Source organism: Loxodonta africana, chromosome 13, assembly GCF_030014295.1.
Source record: "Loxodonta africana isolate mLoxAfr1 chromosome 13, mLoxAfr1.hap2, whole genome shotgun sequence".
In the NCBI taxonomy this organism is placed as follows: Eukaryota; Metazoa; Chordata; class Mammalia; order Proboscidea; family Elephantidae; genus Loxodonta; species Loxodonta africana.
Window position 1 is genome coordinate 69,473,508 of NC_087354.1, and position 21,753 is coordinate 69,495,260.

General features: G+C 40.1%; 1 protein-coding gene across 5 annotated transcripts in view; it reads left to right on the plus strand.

Moving 5' to 3' along the window:
- Nucleotides 1–21,753, plus strand: part of ARHGAP10 (Rho GTPase activating protein 10) — a 366,346-nt gene that overhangs the window by 188,150 nt on the left and 156,443 nt on the right. For all 5 annotated transcript variants that reach the window (XM_023557138.2, XM_003417542.4, XM_023557137.2 and 2 more), the window contains 2 exons: nucleotides 3,198–3,240; nucleotides 5,123–5,188. In XM_023557138.2, coding sequence (XP_023412906.1) covers nucleotides 3,198–3,240; nucleotides 5,123–5,188 — 109 coding nt within the window. The remainder of the gene's footprint in view (nucleotides 1–3,197; nucleotides 3,241–5,122; nucleotides 5,189–21,753) is intronic.

Below are 21,753 nucleotides of genomic sequence, written 5' to 3' on the forward strand. Positions count from 1 at the left end.
TGCAGACTGTTGGCTACTTTATTCCAGCATTACTTTCATTTTGGTGGTCTAGTGGCCTTTGCTGTGAGCAAAAATCCTCACAACTGGACCAGTCAGTAACATCATGATAAGTGGAGAAAATATTGACGTTTTCAAGGATTTCAGTTTACTTGAATCCATAGTCAATGTCCATGGAAGCAACAGTTGAGAAATCAAATGCCGTATTGCATTGGGCAAATCTGCCACAAAAGACCTCTTTACAGTGTTGAAAAGCAAAGATGTCACTTTGAGGACTAAGGTGTACTTGACCCAGGCCATAGTATTTTCAGTCACCTCATATGCATGCAAAAACTGTACAGCAAATAAGACCAAAGAAGAATTGATGCCTTTGAGTTATGGTGTTGGTGAGGAAGATGGAATATACTGCCAGAAGAATGAACAAATCTGTCTTGGAAGAAGTACAGCCAGAATGCTCTACTTAGAAGCGAGGATGGCAAGACTTCATCTCATTTACTTTGGACATGTTATCGGGAGGGACCAGTCCCTGGAGAAGAACATCATGCTTAGTAGAGGGTTATTGAAAAGGAGAAAGGCCCTCAATGAGATAGATTAACACAGTGGCTGCAACAATGGGCTCAGACATAGCAATGATTGTGAAGATGGCAAAGGATGGGTCAGCATTTCATTCTGTTGTAAATAGGGTTGCTGTGAGTTGGAACTGACTCGACAGCACCTAAAGTAACAACAACAGAGCGGCCTTTGAGAGTTGGGAATTTGGCAGATCATGTATTCAGTTACAATTTAGTGAAGATAATTATAGAAAACACCATAGTAACCAATTTAAAGAAACTCTGCTTAAAATATTAAGACTCTAAATAAACTGCTTGTTAGGTAGTGGGTGGGTTTCTATAGAAAGCCTTTGACATTTCAGCAGGATTTAGAAAAAGGAAATGGTTTGAAAAGCAGAAGAGGGTCACGTATAGTAAGAAGAGAATGGTGTCATAATACATAACCAAACTCAATGCCGTCGAGCCGATTCCGACTCATAGCAACCCTATAGGACAGAGTGGAACTGCCCCATAGGGTTTCCAAGGAGTGCCTGGTGGGTTTGAACTGCTGACCTTTTGGTTAGCAGCCGTAGCTCTTAACCACTATGCCACCAGGGTTTCCAGTGTCATAATAGAGTTTATGAAATACCAATGCTATATTATTATAACAGTGCATTAGAGTACAGGAAATGGTGGGCTAGGAGGCTGGGCAGCAGTGTGTATTGCCAATTTGATGTAGTACTTGAAAAATGAATAGAATGTATCACCCTTGGGGGAAAAATTAGTAATCAGTTTGTATGTCCTTTTCTGATATTTGAGTTGCATTTAACCTATTTAGTTTTACTGCATCCTATTCTTGATTTGGAAACCTGGTACATAGTGGTTAAGTGCTATGGCTGCTAACCAAAAGGTCGGCAGTTTGAATCTACCAGGCAGGTGCTACTTGGAAACTTGTCCTGTAGGGTCACTATGAGTTGGAATCGACTTGACGGCAGTGGGTTTGTTTTGGTATTCTTAATTTGTCTTTGGAATTTTTAGCTGGGAGTCAAGAGTACTTACAGCTCTGATGGTTATTGAGATCCCAAACCGGTTATATTAATCCACTGTAGTGAGAACAATGCACCAAGACGTATCTCTCCAGAGATTTAAGGAGTGCTTAGGAAAGTGGATTTGCATAAGAAAGATCATATGACCAAGTCATTGAGAAATAATGACCTTAAAAGACCCATATACAACCTCCTGTTTAGAGTAGAAAACAAGTGATTAGCTGAGAGATATACAGACAAAAGCATGTCTTCACAAGGAAAAAATCCTTCTGTGTATTTTGTTGTAGGGGAAAAAACATCACAAAGTTTAGTAAAGCAAAAGGAAAGCTTTATTTGGCGTATATTCAAAAATGCAAAAGTGGGAAGCGGACAAGCATGTTGCTAGAGCCATGTCTGCCTGAGTCCAAGTAGATATTACAGAATGGGCAAGAATGGGAAGACGGACAAGCACGCTGCCGCAGCCGTGTCTGCCCGAGTCCAGAGAAGGTTACAGAATAGACAAGAATGGGAAAATGTAGAAGCACACTACCACTGCCGTGTTTGCCCGAGTCCAGAGAATATTACCAAGTCATCAGTATATATTAGCACTACAAAATGGGCAAAACCAATGAAAGCTTCACATTTTCACAGATTGGCTGGAAACTGTGATCCTACCTTTGAATTGCCTTTCTTAACAATCATTGGTACAGGTTTCAGTAACAACAGTCTGGAGGGTCTTCATCGGTCCAACAAATTTTCTATTCACTAATGCTAATAGAAAAAAGATAAGAGTGGAAAGTCTTTTGTGTTCTGGCTTATGTGAAAGGTTGCCTAAAAGATATTTTTCTTCCCTAAAAGATAATTTCTGAGATTGTCTTCTCAGGGCCCAGTTGATATGTCCTTATGAATCTTTGTGAGCCCTTGTGAGCACAGCTCCAGCTGGGGCACATTCTCTGTGCTCAAGGGTGGGGAATAATGACTCCAATATTATTCTCTAAATCAGTTTATATGGTAACATTTAAACTACTGTGTTTTGGGTCAGTACTAGAATCATCACCTTGGTGTTTCAGATGTAGTTATTTAAGTCTCTTTCTCAAGTAAATATGAAATTGTAGAAATAATGGTGAAAAAAATGAGCTTCATCTTATTGGTTAGAATGCAACAATTTGTCACTGCACTGGGGATTTAGTAATGCCAACCCATAAAAACCCATTGCCATTGAGTTGATTCTGACTCATAGCGACCCTATAGGACAGAGTAGAACTGCCCCATAGAGTTTCCAAGGAGGACCTGGTGCATTTGAACTGCCAACCTTTTGGTTAGCAAACTGTAGCACTTAGCCACTAGTAACACCAAAAAAAAAAAAAAAAAAACAAAGAACCATGAAAAACCATGGCCCCTTCATCTCATTTTGCTACTTTGGCACACCTCAGCAGAGATGAGAGACAAAGTAGACTCAGAGAGATCTCTGTTTATTATTTATCTTTGCATCTAAGAGCAGGATCCCAGTGCTGTCGAGTCGTGTGACTAATCAGTACCAAGTTTATGAAAATGTAATTTTTGCATGGTCCTCGGTATGCCTATTTGAATTATTTTTTATTGACTTGGTAAAAATGTTAAATTTTCCCTTTCTCTCTTTTACTAGCTGTTCCAGAGTTTTAATAGAGTGATCCCCAAACAAGAAGGAAGTAAGTACTAGTTTGTAAAATGACCGTCACCTTTTTTTTAGTTACTTTGTGCTCCTTACTGATGTCACACCGTTGCTGGCTGCACCCTCTCTGCTCTCTCTAGTCCTCTGATGATTACATGTGTTCTGTCTTTGCCACTGAGAACCCACTTAAATTTTCCTGTATTACTACAACTCTCACTGATCTTTCCAATCTGTAAGCTTTTTCAGTCAATACTTCCTCTATAATTCACTTTGATACTTATTTGTGAAGCCTGAAATGATCACAGAAGAGTTTTCAGGTTGCAGCCTTCAACTTCTGTCTAAGTTGTAAGTCCCTGTGGGTGTTGGCTGTGTATCAGCCTTCTCCCTTAATATCCTTATAGTTTTTGAGTGTGGACTATACACAACTTACAGCCAAACACATATTAAAATATTCTAGCAGAATGCCCTTCACAAACACTGTATGCACTAAAGGAGAATGAAGTACCGCCTACTTTTGTACTCAGGATTTATAGTGAGATAAAACAAAAATGTGCCCCAATTTGCTGGATTCTTTACAAATTTAATTTTGATGTCTTCAATGGGGGGGGGGGGCGGTACGAAATTAAGGCTACATTTATCAAATGTCCACAGTTGGAAAACATGATGTCATATAACACATTTCATAATTATTGTGATGTGTGTGTCACGTGACCAGTGGTTGACTAAAAGATGTTTCCTCTAGCCTTCGTGCTGGAAATTGGCAGGGGCTAAAGGTAGCAAAACCACTGCCACACCTTTCTCCCTCCCCTTTTCCCTCCGCTTCCTTTCTCCGTTCTTCTTTTTTATTTACTTTTTCTTTTCTTTCCCTCCTTCCCTCTTTTCTCCTTTCTTCCCTTTCTTATTTCTTTATGGAGAAATTGAAGCATGCTTTTAGGGAAGAATAGTTTTGCTAGGCTCCCAGAGATATTTACATTTTATAAAGCTTTGTGAATTGTAGATCCTTGAACAGTATACCCCTGCTCAATTTCGCTCATTAAAAATTTCCCCTAGCTTGGCGCTCTGGAAAACCTGCAAAGTTTATGTTCACGGATTGTTCATGTTATTCCTGCTGAGAGCCAAAGGGTATATCACTGATCCCTAGGTTCTCAGTGGACAGACCAAGGATACTCACTCTCCTGATTTAATTTTTGAAATATCCATTGTCTGTTATTAAGATACACAAATGTGCCAGCCTAATCATAGGCAAGCATCTATACTAGGAAAATTATGAAATTATATTTTCAAAATTGTCTGTTCTGCTACATGAATCATCTGCTTTAAATTCATTATGAAAACAGTAAAATATTATTTTAAAAGCTTAGAACGTGGCATAAAATAGGAAAATTTTAATTCAAACTCATTGCCCAAATAATGTATTTAAAAAGCTCTTCTTAGGAAAAAAGTTTCTAGGTTTTCAAAAAAGAAAGTTTTATGTTCTGTCTCAGACTTTCAAGTAATTTGAGAACCTTCATTCATTTGTGCGTGTGTATTATGTTTTTAAACCAAGTTGCTGTTGGAAGCCTTGGCAAAACGTGTCTTGACTGTTTCTAGAAAGCATCCCCTAAAGATTTGTATCACTTTCTTTTTCACTGTTTAAAATAAGTTATATTTATTAATTTAAAAATATTTTTCAAATATAAATTTAATGATAAATTATTGGTAGTAGATGTCCTGATACCCTAGCAAGTGCTCTATGTCTAAATATACGAAATACCCTTTTATATCATTTAAGCAGGGAATATGTGGGCTTTAGCTTTTTCTTTTTCTTAATGTAAAGTAAAAATTAGATGGAATTTGAAGATTTTTTTCCCCTCTCTGTAACGACGAGAAATGTAGTAATTAATCGTGTCCTTCACGCTTTCTCATTGTATTTCTTTTAGGTGCACAGTTGGATAAAATGGGATTCACAATTCTCAGAAAATGCATCAATGCCGTTGAAACACGAGGTAACGTGACTGTCTGAGTCATTTTATTCATGAAGCGCTATAGGTATGTAAAATCCGTAAGCCATTTAAAATGCTCATTTCGTGGCTAAGTGTTGTAGAATGAAAGAGATTGACAGGAAGAGCCCATTCCAGGTATCAGAGGAGCAGTTTGTTCATTATCCCTGACACGTCCTCCTCTGTGTTAAAGCATGAGGCCCCTGCTGAAGTGGGAATGGGTAGAAGAACCTGCAATGTTGGAAAACCAATATCTACCACTTTTTTTGTTTAAGCACTAGTAAGATAGTCTCCAACCTCCGTTGTCTTCTGGGCACCCATTAAAAAAAAATCAGCTTTCTTATAATTTTTAGACAGTAAATTCACTGATTTAAAGTGTACAAATGGCTGAGTTTTGACAAGTGTATATAGTTACGTAACTACCACCACAACCATAGAAGATTTCTGTCTCCCCCAAAAGTTCCTTTGTGCCCCTTTGCAGTCAACCTCTACTTCTTCCTCCTTCAGCCCTTGGCAACCACTGAGCTGCTTTTTGTCACTTAATTTTGCCTTTTTTAGCATTTCATATAAATGGAATCATGTATCTGGCTTTTGTATTTAGCATGATGCTTTTGAGATTTGTCATGTGGTTGGGCGTATTCTTAGTTCATTTTTTTTTTTCCTTTCACAAGCTTTATTTCAAATGAGGTGTGACAACTAATATCATTATCAAATTTTTGGAAATTAATATTTAGCAGAGTGAGAGAGTTGCTTCTAAATTGTGTGAAGGACCAAAAACATCTGTCAACTTTTATACTCTATGAATTGAAGTTTATACGCTGCAAAATCAGTTTTCCAGTAAGCTCAGACAAGGAACATTTGTGCATACCTCTAAATTGTCTTAGCATTTATGAATTCAAGTTGAGAAAAATATTGCATTTCATGCATAATATAAAAACAGTGTTTTGAAAACAACAAATAACTTTCCAGAACTTGTACTATACAGGTAGTCCCTGACTTACGGTGTATTCGAGTTATGACGAACCACACTTATGAATGTCTTTTTTTTTTTTTCTGTACATCTTATTATTACTTCTTCCTGGGGAGGAAGTTATGGGAAAATGTAGGTAGGGGATATGGAAAAAAAATTGCTGAGTTATGGGAACATGCTCTAAACATTTATCAGGAAAATATGACAGAAGACGATTGGTGGAAAAATTGTCCATATGGCAAGAACACTAAATTTAGAACTTGATATTGTCGATGTGGAACAACCTATAGAACCTGAAGAAGGGGAGTTGACAGATCAGGACTCAATGGATTTTTAAGAGGAAAAAAAATGCTGAAGAAGAAGGAAATGCTGAAGAAGAAAAAGAGAACTTGTCAAAAAATTTTATAGCGGAAGGATTAGCTGGAGCTTTTTTCTAAACTGAATCAGGGGCTTCAGCTGCTTGAAAACATGGACCCAGATGCCAAGTGCTGATCACTTTGCTGATGTCAATAGGCAGATTTGGGAAGCAGTGAGATGTTACCATGAAATATATGAAGAAAAAAAGAAAAGGACCACACAGATCACTTTCACTGTCCATTGCTAGGGACAATCCAGATGGTCCAGAATCTTCCAGAAGTGGAGTTATTACTGCTACTGACAGAATGCCAGTATTGTCCAACTCCTTTTCATCGTTGGAGTAAATTTTTATGATTTGTGTATTTTTTTATGTGTGTATTAAAATATATTTCTAAGTTTTTATGTAGTATTTCCAGTCCCCAGAGACAAATAAATATTAAAATTTATAAAGATACTGGTAATAAAGGCAGTAATAATAAAAAAAAAGGTGTTCGACCTACATCAGAACTAATTTACAAGTGAGTTGTTGAAACAAAACTACGTGTATACTATGACATCATATCCAGATTGTCATATGGTTGGCATTTGTTTTTATTGCTAGGTTGTATTCTATTACATGGTATCTTATTTTCCAAGTTCCACTGTAACAGAAATATAAGTGGATGTCATAAAGAACAGAAATTTATTTTGCCACAGTTTAGGAGACTAGCAGTCTGAATTCAGTACATCAGCTATAGGGGAAGGTACTTTCTCTTTTGTTTTGGGGAAAGAGCCTTGTCTCAGCTTCTGTAACCCCAGTGTTCTGTAGTTCCTTGGCAGCCTTCCTGTGGGATCTGTCATCCCCCCATTTGTGCTTATTTGTGTCTGTGTTTAGGCTACTCTTTATGTCACTTGGAAGTGATTAGGTTTAGGACACACCCTACACGGGTATGGCCCGATTAACATAACAAAGAAAACACTATTTCCAAATAGGATTACATCCACAGGTATAGGGGTCAGGATACTGACATATTTTGGGGGGACACAATTCAATCCATACCACATAGATATACTGCAGTTTGTTTATCCATTCACCTGTTAATAAATATTTGTGTTGTTTCCATTTTAAATTTAATCCTTCCTACTGAGCAAAAGTGCAAAGGCTCTTTCTTTGTAGTCCCTAAGGAAAAATAGGGCCCTTGCACTTTGTGGCCAAGCCAGGAGATTTTTAGAAGAACCAACTATTGGACGTTATAAAACAGGCTGTTGCTGGAGGTTGAAGTTCTCTTTGTTTAAAGACCCAGTGAGGTATGGATAAATTGAATATTTAATTCTGTTTCATATATTGTATTTCCTAGTGGTGGGGACTGTGGGTGACTTAATGGGATGAAGCACTGCATCCACATTTTCTGTCAAAACAAGGTCTTTGTTACAAAGCCAAGACGGCCACCTGTGATATTGGAGTGCTGGATAACAGATGAGTACGAGCTGTTTTATGATTTGGGGATTTGCCCATTAATAATAAAGCCCACGCCACGGAAAGCCTTTTCTCCCACACTCCCTCAAAGTGGCAATTCAGGCTGACACATTTTCATTCATTTCAACCTGCACTGAAGCTGAGCTGACAAATCTCTTCATTTTCCTAGTGCTTCAAAAATTTTAGTAATGTAGAAAAAATACTGTAATTTTTATGTCTCTCACTTCAACATTTATGTTTCTGTTTTTCCTGAGTTTTTTTAAGTTAGGAGGCTTAATGGTATCATTTAGGTGCTTGTTATTCTGATAAATTCTTTCTCAAAAGGACATGCTTTAAATATCCTTGCTTCTGCTGGAAACAGATAAATTCTATCTAGAAGGTTTTCTGGTTGGTGTGTGTAGTGTTATGTAGTTTTACGTGCATTGAATGGACTGGCTATATGGAATCTGTATGTGTTGGTTGCGTTTCCTATTATAAATATAGAAGTAGTTGTATGCTTTTAACAGAAGAATGAGTCTACATAATTTAATTTAGATTTTCCTATTTAAAAATAAAAGCAAAAAGCATGTGTTTTCCTTTTCCAGTCTTGTGATTCCAAAGGTCTTCTATTACTGAAAACTTTTGCTTTTAATAGACTAATAATAGAGTTAAAAAGAATTAAGAGTCAGATCATATTATTAAAAATAATGAGTGACATAGAATCCCTGAGGTGTTTATCCTAAATTTGGAAATTTCCTGAAGGAATATTGTTCTTAATAATTTCCTGCAAGTCCACTATGCAAAGTGTTCATCTTTTTTATTCTATAGTTGGTCTTGCCTCACTCTTTTTTTTAATCAGTTAAGATAAAGCTAATATATATTCCTATAATAAGAAACTCCGGTATTTAAGTGGTTTAAAATAAAAAGACTTATTTCCTATTCATCAAGCATTGGTCTGAGGGCTTTGTTCATTACGCAGATACCGTTTAAAGGCTCCTGGTTGCTATACCAGAGGGAAGGAGACCTCTGGAGGGCCTTGGCCCAGAAGTAGATTCTGTGGCCTTGAAGGAGTTTACACTTGCTCCCAACTGATTGGCTAGAAATAGTTATGTGGCCCCACTCAACCTAAGCATCTAGGAAGCATAACCCTATCGCGTGCCTGGAGGACAGGTAAACCAAAACCAAAGACAGGTAGAGAGCTGGAAATATTTGGTGAATAGCACTAATGACTGCCATGTCCTTTTTGTGTCTACATACCTAATGATTAGAAAACCTTAAATGATTAGAGGCCTTTAATGAGTTCTCATTGCGTAATAGCTTCTAATCACTGTTTTCAGTGTTAAAAATATCACTATCATTGTCTGAAAACTATCATTTCTTATGTTTTGGTTTAAACCGTTAGTTAGCTCACCTTTTTCCTATCTTGTTAATTTTTTTTTTCCAGTAATAGTTGGCATTTTTTATTATCAGCCTTATTTGTGACATCTCTGAAATATCTGCAAAGCATCATATAAGTATCTAAAATTTACTGTATTCCTCAGTACCCTAAGAAAAGATAGCATCTTTTTAGTGTGCTAACATAGGTTTATCTTAGCCTGGGACTTAGCAATTACTCCAATTTTGAGATAAGAGCCAACCCCATTTTAGTGTAATATCAGCATCAATGAACAAATCATATTTTCTCATTTCCAAAGAGTTATTTGCTCATAAACTGAGGGACCCTGGAGGAGTCAGATCAACTAATATTTCATTTATTTAACAAATATTTGTTAAGGATATGTGTCAGCTCACAGCGGTTTTAGGCCCTCTGAATGCTATTAGCACGTTATTGCTTGTGCATACCAAGCGAAGGGCTCCCTGAAGCAGTTGCTCCCAAACTCTGCTACATGTTGGAATCGCCTGGCTGGTGGGGGGGGGGGGCGGTCTTTAAAAAATACTGATGCTTGGCTCTCACCCCCAGTCCTTCTGACTTGATTGCTATTGCATTTTTAAAGTTCCCCAGGTGATTCTAATATGTACCACTGCCCTAAGGAAGGAGCCGTGGTGGTGCAGTGGCTAAGAGCTCGGCTGCTAACAGAAAGATCAGTAGTTCGATTCCACCCTTCCAATCTTTGGAAACCTTCTGTCCTGTAGGGTATTTAGTAGTTGGAATCAGTGTGATGGCAATAGGTTTGTTTTTTGGATTGGCCCTAAGGAAGGAGCCCTGGTGGCACAGTGGTTAAAGCTATGGACTGCTAACTGAAAGGTCGGCAGCTCAAACCCACCAGCTGCCCAAACCCAGCAGTTGCTCCAGAGGAGAAGGATGATGCAGTTCTTCTTCCGTAAGGATTTACACCCTTGGAAACCCTATGGGATAGTTCTACTCTACCCTACAGGGTCACTATGAGTTGGAATCGACTTCATGGCAGTGGGTTTGGGTTGGTTTTGGTCCTAAGGAAAAGGAACTGTACTGGTGCAGTGGATACATGTTAACCAAAAGGCCAGTGATTCAAACCCACCAGCTGCTCTGTGAGAGAAGGAGGTTTGGCAATCTGCTTCCATAATGATTACTGCCTTGGAAACTCTATGGGGCAGTTCTGTTCTGCCTTCTAGGGTCCTATGAGTTAGAATTGACTCAGCGGCAACAGGTTTTGGTCTGGGTCCTAAGGAAGAGTCTCTTGTGTATTGGAGAAATGGGACACATGTTTGTTATCTTCATGTGTATGGTATCATGAAGGTCACTTTGGGGAGCTTTTCTCTTCTTGGCAAAAATAACCCAAAATAAACCCAAACAAACAAAACAGGAAAGTTTCAGAGTAAATAGCATAATATTCTTTTCCTTTCCGGAATAACAGATGACTTACTACAGTTAAACCCTAGTTCTGATCTGAAGCTGGTCAGTTAACCAGTATTTGTCGAGCAGTCACAGGGAGTTGAGTACATAGCCTTATTCTAGTTCTTTGGGATACGTATTAAAGGTTGGTTACATATAATTCTTGATCCATTAATGGATACAAAACATAGAGATTTGTGAGTGGCTGCATTTAATAAAAGTGTTGTAAGTTTTCTCCGATAAAGAAAATTTGGGTGTATGTGGATGGATTGGACAGTACTTGATTTGAATTGAGGATTGCCTTCCTTAAAGGCCAGGAAAGTCTATTTTGGCATTTAGTGAAACCTCAGGAAAGATCTGGAGGCAAGAGGAGGAGAATGGCCTTTTTGCAATTGGATAGGGAGGGTGAAGAAACACAGTAGAAACAGGTACTTGGGCATTTATGTTTAACTCTGAAGGAAATGGGTAGCTCTGAGAGGTTGGTAGAAAGCCAAGTAGCAGACTTAAAGTGGTAAGTATGAAAGCTAGTGTTAGTAGCCATATGTGGAATGACAATGTGTGGGATTCAGAATTCCACCTAGATTGGGGTATTTCATAACTGAGGTAACTGATTGTGGATAAGAGATCTGGCAGTGGAGTCAGATAACATAGATACATTCGAGCGATTATGCAGATGTACTGGTCACATTTAGCAGTTGGTTGTACATACAGGAGGAACTCTGCAAGTAATAACACCTTCCACTTTTATTTTGGCAAACAAAGAGTATATTGGAGAAACTAAGGTCCATTGCAGACCTGATGACATACATCAGGGTCACCGAATCAAAAAAATCCACTGCTGTCCAGTTGATTCTGACTCATAGTGACCCTCCCTACAGGACAGAGTAGAACTGCCCCATAGGATTGCCTAGGCTGTAAGTCTTTATGGAAACAAACTGCCACATCTTTCTGGTGGATTCGAACTGCAGACCTTTTGATTCTCAGCTGAGTGCTTAACCACTGCACCACCAGGGCTGCTAGGACCACCAAAGGAGCTTCTTAAAACTACAGATTCCTGGGCTAAACCCAGGCCTCTTGAATGAGAGCCTGGAAAGCCTGGGACTCCGCTGTAGACAGTGAGTGCTCCAACATGCCCAGAGTGTCAGGTGGAGGAAGGGATTGTCTAATGGTCTGCTTTTACGCGATAGAGGAAGCCACGAGGGACTTTCTGAGGGTCCTGGTTAATAGACTCAATGTAGCGTTGGGGATTATGAGAAAGAGCAGAGTGGTTGTAGAGTCGAACCTATATCCTAAAATGTAAAGTTAAGAGAAGAAATAACAAAACAGCTATAAGTGCCCAAGTTTCAGTGTGTCAAAAACTTAACCAGCTGCCATGGAGTCTATTCTGACTCATGGTGACACCCCATGTGTTTCAGAGTAAGAACTGTGCACCACAGCGTTTTCATGGCTGTGACCTTTCAGAAGTAGATCGCCAGGCCTTCCTTCCCAGGTGTCTCTGGGTGGCTTTGAACTACAAACCTTTTGGTTAGTAGCCCAGTGCTTAACTGTTTGCACCACACAGGACTCCTGTCAAAAGCCTAGGACAATTAACATTTCCGGTGCTTTATAGGTAAATCCTGGTGGCATAGTGGTTAAGAGTTATACTGCTAACCAAAAGGTCGGCAGTTCGAATCCACCAGGTGCTCCTTGGAAACCCTATAGGGCAGTTCTATTCTTATCACTCTCCCTGCTGCTTCGTCCCCAGCCTCGCCTACCTACTCTCGCCCTTCCTATGCCCTGTAGTAGTTTGGGAAACAGTGGTGGCACAGTGGTTAAGAGCTATGGCTGCTAACCAAAAGGTTGGCAGTTCGAATCCACCAGGCGTTCCTTGGAAACTTTATTGGGCAATTCTATTCTGTCCTATAGGGTCGCTATGAGTCAGAATCAACTCCACGGCAATGGGTTTGGTTTTGGTAGTGGTTTGTTTCTTTGTGGGCAAATACTCCATTTTGCACAACTTTTCCGTCATTGTCTTGGTTTTGCTGAAAGCAAACATTACTGTGCAGCCACCAGAAACTGTGACTCCCGTGATGGATTTTGTTCCCTGCACAGATCTCTGGAAGATGCTCTCGGTGCTCCCCTTTGCCCCTCTGGACCTCTGGAAGGTCTTTCAGGCTCCACTGCTAGCCAAAACGTTGCCTGTTCAACTCCCCCTCCGCCACCCAATGGCTCTGTGGAAGAAAGGCCTGGTGATCTGTTTCTGTGAAGATTACAGCCAAGAAAGCCCTAGGGAGCTCCATTTTACCCTGTAACACATGGGGTCACCATGAGTAAGAATCACTTGATTAAATGGGTCTTTTTCGTTTGTTTGTTTTTGACCTCTGGAACACCGCCCACTCAGGGCCTCCCTGATGACTGTTTCTGAGCTCTAAATGACTAGGAGGAATCGTCCAGGTTGACATACGTGGGGTGTTTGAAGGAGGCATTCTAGGCAGAGAAAGGGGTGGGGGTGAAAGTGTGGATGTTGGAAAGACTGCAACTTAGCTGGGGCCTAGGACTGACTCTGCAACAGAGGAGGATGGCAGGACAGAGTGTGGGTGGAAGGCAGGGCTTGGTGACTCAGCTAAAGAGGTCATCTTTCCTTTGGTTGATAAAGAGTCATTTTCAGATTTAAGTTCCAAAGTGATGCAATAAAATAGGCATTTGGGAAGGATTCTTAACCTCCTAGACCCTTAACTTCTGTAAAAATGGAACTAGGAAGCACATACTGTCTACCACCACTCAGGTTTGTGAGGATTAAAAGAGCTAATTTTTGTACATAGTAAATAAATATATTTCTTCCTCTTTTTATTCTTTCCCTAAATTGTTTTAATGCTGAAATATCCAGGCTCCTCGTTTGGCAGTTATATTGCCTGGTGTTGTTAATTATGTTTCATGTGTATTCATTTTGTTTCTGGAAGTTTACTCTTTGCTTGGTTTAGAGACAATGTCTTCTTTATCCTTTGCTTCCCTCTTCTGATTTCTAAGCCTGGTCAATACCTGGCACATACAGTAAGTACTCAATAAACAATGGCTTTTTGCTTTTGTATTTAGAGACTTGACTTAAATGCTGTGTTGGCAGTATGTGTTCCAACAAATTGGAATAAAATTATTGGACGAATTTATTTTTCTGTGTGTGGTTGGAATTAGTACTTTCAAATGACACATTTAGGATCAATTTTCATTCCGTTTGGAATTTATGTCAGGATTTTCCTGAGTCATGGATAATATTTTAGACATACGCAGAAGGATACATCATGTTACATGTGGAAGGGCCTTGTGGTTTTAGAGCTTGGAGAATAGTCACATCATTTCCTCAAGTAAGTAACTCCCCTTTCTTCCTCCAAACCATGCCAGTACATAGTCTTTCTCCGACCTGCAGGGCACCTACTTTTCAGGTGCATGCCCTGTGAAATATGCAAAAACAAAACAAGATTCTTTTGCTTAAAAAACATCTTTTAATTGCTATTTTCTGATAGTCGTTATGGTTTCAAACTAAATTTGTATGCCACTTTTGTTTATGAAGTTTCTCTTAAGAAAAATCTTCCATATGTGAATAATTTCAATATTCACTTTAATTTTTTAGAGTATGGTATTAAAATGTTGATCTAGGCAAGCTGTCAGTTATCAAATTCAGCATTGTAACAAGCTGTGAATTCATGGGATAGAAGTAGGAAGCCACATAAAAGATGTGACAGTCTTTGATTTGTCGCCTGTAAAAGTGAATTTCTCTTCCTTTGAAAAGCAGAGTTTTAAGAGTTTTGGAAAACCATGAGGTTGGCTTGTGAATTCTTATTCCAGAGCACTTCTGGGCTTCTGGAAGGTATGGGCTCTCCAGAAGGGCTCTAGTGGACCATTTAAATGTATAGTTTCAGTGTAAGTCTTTAGAGGTATGTCTGGGGGAGACGCCCAAAGTGAACTTGCAGCATATTTTATCATGTGTGTTAGTTATCTAATGCTGCTATAACAGAAATACCACAGGTGGGTGGCTTTAACAAACAAATTTATTTTCTTACAGGTTAGGAGGCTAGAAGTCCAAATTTAAGGTGCCAGCTCTAGAGGAAGGCTTTCTCTCTTGTTGTTGGCACTGGAAGAAGGTCCTTGTCTCTCCCAGGCTTGTACTTCTGGGTGATCTTCGTGTGGCCTGGTATCTCTCTTCCCCCATCTCTGTTTGCCGGCTTGCTTGTTTAACCTCTTTTGTATCTCAAGAGACATTGACTCAAGACATACCCTACACTAATCCTGCCTCATTAACATAACAAAGATAACTCATTCCCAAATGGGATTATAGCCATAGGCATAGAGGTTAGGATTTAAAACACATATTTTTGGTGGACACAGTTTAATTCATAACATTCCACCCTTTGGCCCCACAAAATTCATGTCCTTGCTACACACAAAACACATTCATGGCATCACATTATCTCAAAAGTCGTAAATCAACTCTGAGTCCAAAATCACATCTTCTTAATCATCTCAGTCAAATATGGATAAGACTTTAGGTGCATTCTATCCTGGGGCAAAATTCGTCTTCATCTGTGAACCTGTAAAATCTAGAATACAAGTTATGTGTTTCCAAAGTACAGTGGTGGTACAGGCACAAGGTAGACAGGGCCAAAGGGTGGAATGTTATCAATTAAACTGTGTGCACCAAAAATGTGTTGTAAATCCTAACCTCTATGCCTGTGGTTATTATTCCATTTGGGAATGGGTTGTCTTTATTATGTTACTGAGTCAGGACTGGTGTAGGATGTGCCTTGAGTCAGTGTCTCTTGAGATATAAAAGAGGTTAAACAAGCAAGCCAGCAAACAGAGATGGGAAAAGAGAGATACCAGGCCACATGAAGGACCCCTAGGAGTAGAAGCTCAAAAGAGACAAGGACCTTCCTCCAGAGCCAACAGAAAGAGAAAGACTTCCTCTAGAGCTGGCACCTTGACTTTGGACTTCTAGCCTCCTAAACTGTGAGAAAATAAATTTGTTTGTTAAAGCCACCCACTTGTGGCATTTCTGTTATAGCAGCACTAGATAACTAAGACACCATGATTGTACTTTAATCTTAAATTGCCAAGGGCAAAGTATGTGCAAAATGAAAAAAATCAAGAACAGCTGTCCCTAGGAAGTTTATAGCAAGTAAACTATAGTTTCTCACTCTCTCTGTTTTAATCAGAATGGGTGTGAGGTGAGTGTGGGTGGAAATAGAGGACAGTCTTGTGTGGGAGGGAGCTGAAGAGTCTTGTGGTTTCTGCAGAGATGAAAATGCAAACTCGAAATACTAAACCGAGGCAAGTCAGGACTGAATATTCATTTCTTCCATTTACTCTTATTTAAGAGTTCTGAAAACCTGTCAAATGAGTGGTAGAGTTAAATTAATAGGAAGAAACACTTCCTGTGAAATGCCATTTCCCTGAAAACCCCCTTGCCTATACCCTAAGTCCATGTGGTTTGGAGTCAGGTTTCCTGTTATCCAGTTAATTTTTTTCCCCTCAGCCCATGGATCCTCCATGCTTCATTATGAGACCTATTTTCTCTTTCTAGTCTCTTGTGGTTTTATCCATTTTTGTCCTCTTTTACACATCCACGGAATAGGAGAAAACAAAATTAGTAGGACTCCATAAAAATCACTGGAGTCCTTGGGTGGTATAAAAGGTTAATATACTTGGTTGTTAATGGAAACATTGGAGATTCAAGTCCACCGCAAGGCACCTTAGAAGAAAGGCCTGGTGATCTACTTTTGACAAATTAGTCACTAAAAACCCTATGGAGCACAGTTCTACCCTGAGACATGTGGGGTTGCCATGAATTGGAATTGACTCAGTGGCAAGTGATTTATAAAATCATTACAAGAAATAATCTTACTTTTGTTTTTAGACAGAAAAAAAAAATGGTGAAAACTCTCTTGCTGCAGAGTAGGCATGCTAGGTTTTGCAAGTTTGTGTCAAATGTTATGGGTGAGGTCCATGGCATTTAATTGTAATGAGCTGTTAGCCTAGTGGTGACGAGCGCGAGCTCAAAAGTCAGTCTGGATCGGAATCTCAGTTTCACTACTTACTAGCTCAGCAACCATGGCACGTTAGTTACTTAACCTCTTTGTGCCTTGATTTCATCACCTGTAAGGTAGGATAATAGTAGTATCTCCTTCATAGGGTTGTTGTGAGGATTAAAAAAGAATGACTGGGACGTTAGCACGCGTAAACGTGAGTTGCTTATTTAGAGAGAAATCCGTTAATTGAGGTCAATCGTAATGAAGTAGTCTTATATTGATTCAAGACTCTAGGAGCACCTAGGAACTTTGTTTAGTTTTTTAATGCCAACTTACATAGGAGATAAATCACCTACATTCACTTTACCTAGTAATTTTAGCTGGATCTTCTAATAATCAGCAACATTAACTTGTTTGGGTCTCAACCTCCTGTTTCTCAGTGTCTTGTAGAAAGGTTGTTAAGCAGTAAAATGGCCAGAGGGAAATGAAGAGAAAAAAGGGCTCAGTAAGAACACCGTGGCTTTTAGATTATCTCACACTTTCCCTCAGAAGCAAAAGAAAATAGGAAAGGTTTGTCCGAGGTTTCCTAGAATAGACTTAAGACCCGATGCTGCAGCTGCTCTGAGGTGGAGAGACAGATGGCAGCAGTGAGACACCACCGGCATTTTGTTGTGTTCTCATCTTTGTAGACGAGAGATGAAAAGGAGCCTTGTGAAACGAAGCAGCCAACTTTTCCCTCGAGTTCAGTTTTACAGTCTCTCTTCTAATTTATTTAAATAAAAATTTTGGCACTATTCAACCTTGCACTATGTGAATGATAAGTTTGAAAATAAAATTTACTTTTATTTAGCTGCACATTCATTCTAGCTTACCTTAATACTTACCTATTTCTGGCCACATGTGTTTTAGATTTCAGTCAAGACTTTTTGAGCATCTCCTAATGGGAGGAAGAAATCGTTGGTACATGGTGTCTTAGTTATCTAGTGCTGCTGTAACAGAAATATCACAAGTGGATTGTTTTAACAAAGAGAAATTTATTTTCTCACAGTTATAGGAAGCTAAAAGTCCAAATTCAGGGTGCCAGCTCCAGGGTAAGGCTTTCTCTCTGTCAGCTCTGGGGGAAGGTCTTTGTCCTCAAGGTCCCTGGCCTAGGAGCTTCTCAGTGCAGGGACCCAGCGTCCAAAGGACAGGCTCCCTTCCTTCATTCTTGGTGGCATGAGGTCCCTGTCCTCTCTGCTTGATACCCTCTTGTATATCTCAAAAGAGATCGACTCAAGATACAATCTAATCCTGTTGATTGAGTCCTGCCTCTTCACATAACTGCCTCTAATCCTGCCTCATTAACATCATAGAGGTTAGGATTTATAACACATAGAATAATCACACCAGATCACAGAATGGTGAACAACCACACTATACTGAGAATCATGGCCTAGCCAAGTTGACACACATTTTTTTTTTTTTTCGGGGCGGGGGGAAGGGGGGGACACAATTCAATCCATGACACATGGTTTCTATTAAAGATAGCTTCCATCTAGTTTCAAGAACTCTGAAGGCTCTGAGATTTATCCTGTGTTCAAGCTAATAAGTTATCCTTCCAGTTTCATGAGTACTGGTAGAAGACATGAGACTCCTGAATTAGATATGAAGGACAGTTTACTGCCCTCAGTAGCCAAAGTATTGCATTTTGTACCTGTTCCCTGGACCTCAGTTCTCCTAGAGGGATGTAAAGAGGGCCAGGTGTTACTTGTACACACAGTGGGTTGCATTGTAGATCTCTGAACTTGAAGAATCTGAATCTTTTATAATGGGCAGCAACCATGCCTGCTCTTAGTTCTAAAGAGAGACACTCTATCTTCCAAGACTATAAGCAAACGTGATCTTTGCTCCAAAGAGAGACAGTATTTCTGTTTTCCAAGGCTGTTTCCTATACAAGCATCTTTTAAAAGGTAGCCGGGAAGAAAGAGTCCCTTCTTGTAAGACTTGTGTAAATGCAAGAGACCAGGGACAATTGTCTCCCAACACCTAGTGGAGGAGAGGCACACACAGGAATGACTCATCTACAAGTTGCTATATAAATGCCAAAGTGCTGGCAGGAGCAAAGTGACAGTGGGAATGCTGATGAAAGAGGTAGTCGTTCCAACTCTGTGGTCAAGAATACCCTGAAAGAGGAGATAGCCTTTTAGCTGTGATGTATATCAGGAAAAGTATGGGGTGGGGGGTAAGGAAGATGGGAAAGCATATCACAGATAGAGGCAGTATCCTGGACAAAGGTTTTAGGACTGAAAAGTACTGGGGTGGTGCTGGCAGAGGCAAGTGGGTGAGTGTGGTGGGAGAAAATGCTTTGTAGGCAGCTGAGTGCAGACTGTGGCAGACCCCAGTGCTGTGCTGTGCAGTTTGCCTCAGTTCTATGGAGAATTGTGAGCCTTTGGCAGCTTTGAGCAGGGGTGTGTTCAGATCTCTGTGTGGAGTGGAATTATGGGAGTGGGGTTGGGTGAGATGGAAGGCATGATTGATGGTTGGATTTTGGAAATAGTTCAGATAAGAGATGGTGAAGGTTTAAACTGGGCCATTGGCAATGGAAAGAAGGGGTAGATAGGAAGAGGGACTTTTCAGGAAAACAGAATTTGGTACCAGTTAGATATAGGAGATAAGGGAAAGGGAAAAGTCAAAACTGATTCTAGGCTGTCCAGCCAAGCTAGATGAAGATACCTTTAGCCAAGCCAGAGATCACAGAAATCATAGGGTTTAATAGGTGTTGAGTGGAAGACGGATTGGTTTTGGATATACTAAATTCAATGGACCTCTGACATTTCTGTAAGAAATGGAATGAAGGCAAGAACAGAGATGATGGGCATTGTTTGCAGAGAGGCAAAGTTTTGAGCTTCAGAAGAGTCATTCAGGTAGATGGTGAGGTAAGAAGATAATGGGGCAAAGGACAAAGTCCTTGTGGATCCTTGCATTTAGGGATGGGAGGAAGGTACCTAGTAAGACAGTCAAAGGAGTAGGAGGAGAAGCAAGAGAGTGTGGTGTCAAGGAATCAGTGAGAAGGAAGATTCTCTAGGAGGAGGAAGTCAACTGTGTCAAATGCGGTAGCAAGTTCAAGTAGGAGGAGGACTGAAAAACAGCCTTTGAGTTTAGTGGTTGAGGAGTCAAGAAGCTGGAGAGTAGTCAGTTTGTGCTGGAAACTTCTTATGTGTTAGTCTTCTCACAAGAGCCCTAGGGGACATACGTAGTATTATCCTCATCTTACATGAGTAGCTGAGGCAAAGAGACATTTGATTTATATAACTTCGGAGCTAGAAAGCAGCAGACTAGAACTCAGATCCAGGTCCGAGTTTTTAATGCCCATGTTTTTAATAAAACCATGGTGTACATGAGGGGATGGAGACTCTACAGGCTGATCTTCAAAGGATGTTGAGGATGAAGGCACAGATAAAGAGAATACAACTTTTTAAAGAACAAAAGAGGTTTGTTCTTTAAAATATATAGCAGCTTATGCTTCAGACTATTTTCATGTACTCTATCCAGCTTGATCCCCACAAAACTCAGCAGATACTTGAGCAGATATATATCATTGGTTAAACTCAATAGCATGTGAAGAAGAGTGTGAGGCTCAGAACAAGTTAGCTGTAAACCTGCCGTTACGGATTGAATTGTGTCCCCCAAAATAAGTGTTGGAATCCTAACCCCTATACCTGTGGATGCAATCCTGTTTGGAAACAGTTTTCTTTGTTATGTTGGTTAGGTCATACCCTAGTAGGGTGGGCTGTAAAGCTGATCACTTCTGAGTTTGCAAAGAGCAGATTAGACATAGAAGCAAGCACATACAGGGGGAAGACAGAAGCTGTCTGAAGACGAAGTGGACTAGTGAATCTACAAACAGGCCCAGGGACTCCAAGGACTGCTGGCTGCTAGAAGCTAAAAGAGATAAGGAAGGACCTTCTCCCTAGAACAGCATGCTAAATGGTGCAATGGTTAAGAGCTTGGCTGCTAACCAAAAAGCTGGTGGTTCGAACCCACCAGCCACTCTGTGGGAGAAAGTTGTGGTAATCTGTTTCTGTAAAGATTACAGGCTGGAAAACCCTATAGGGCAGTTTTACTCTGTCTTATAGGTTCGCTGTGAGTCAGATTCGATTACAACAGGCCTCCTGCACTGAGAAAATAAATCTTGTTCTTTAAAGCCACCTACTTGTGGTATTTCTGTTAGAGCAGCACCAGGGAACTAAGACACCTGCCATAGATCGTACAACTAGAATGTGGCAGAGCTGGGATTTAAATCCTGGTCTCCTGACTCGCAGTCATTATTATGCTATGGTGGCAAAAGTAAAAGAGAGGAAGAGTGACAGCTGGTGGACATAATGGTCAGTGCAACATAGTGGTGATAGGGATAGTTACATTCTGCTGGAAGGCCCAGAGGCTGTGAGGTGTTTCTTTAAGCAAGGTTCACACTGCGAGGAAAGATGGTAGGGCACATGGAATGAGTTGTAGTTAGTGGCTCCGTTAGATCTTGACACATGTAGGCATCAGAACTTTGGGGAGAATGTGGGACCCCAACTGTAACTAATGAGAGTATTATTTGGTAGCTTTCCTTCAGCCCTTGTCTACGCACTCTGCCCAGTGGTGTGGGTGGTTGTGCAAGCAATAGCAATAACTGTAGGAGTTATCTGGTCTGAGCTAGCATGCTTTCTCTTGTGTGGGCTGGAAGCTGGAAATGAGGCTAGGCACACATAATACTGGAAATACACAGTGCCTTTTGTGGGAGAGAGCTGCTGATAAAGGTAGCAGCTAATAAACCAAACATCTTTTTATTTGAAGTTTGTATTTGAGGGTATGAGACTTAGAGTCAAGCCTCAACATATCAGAAGAGGCCTGAAATTATCCTTAATTCCACAAATACTGACTTAGAGCTGGAACTGGATATTTGCCTTGTACTTTTCTCATATTTTTCACTTTATGCTGAGATGGGAAGCAGTAATGCACGTGGACATTGTGGCC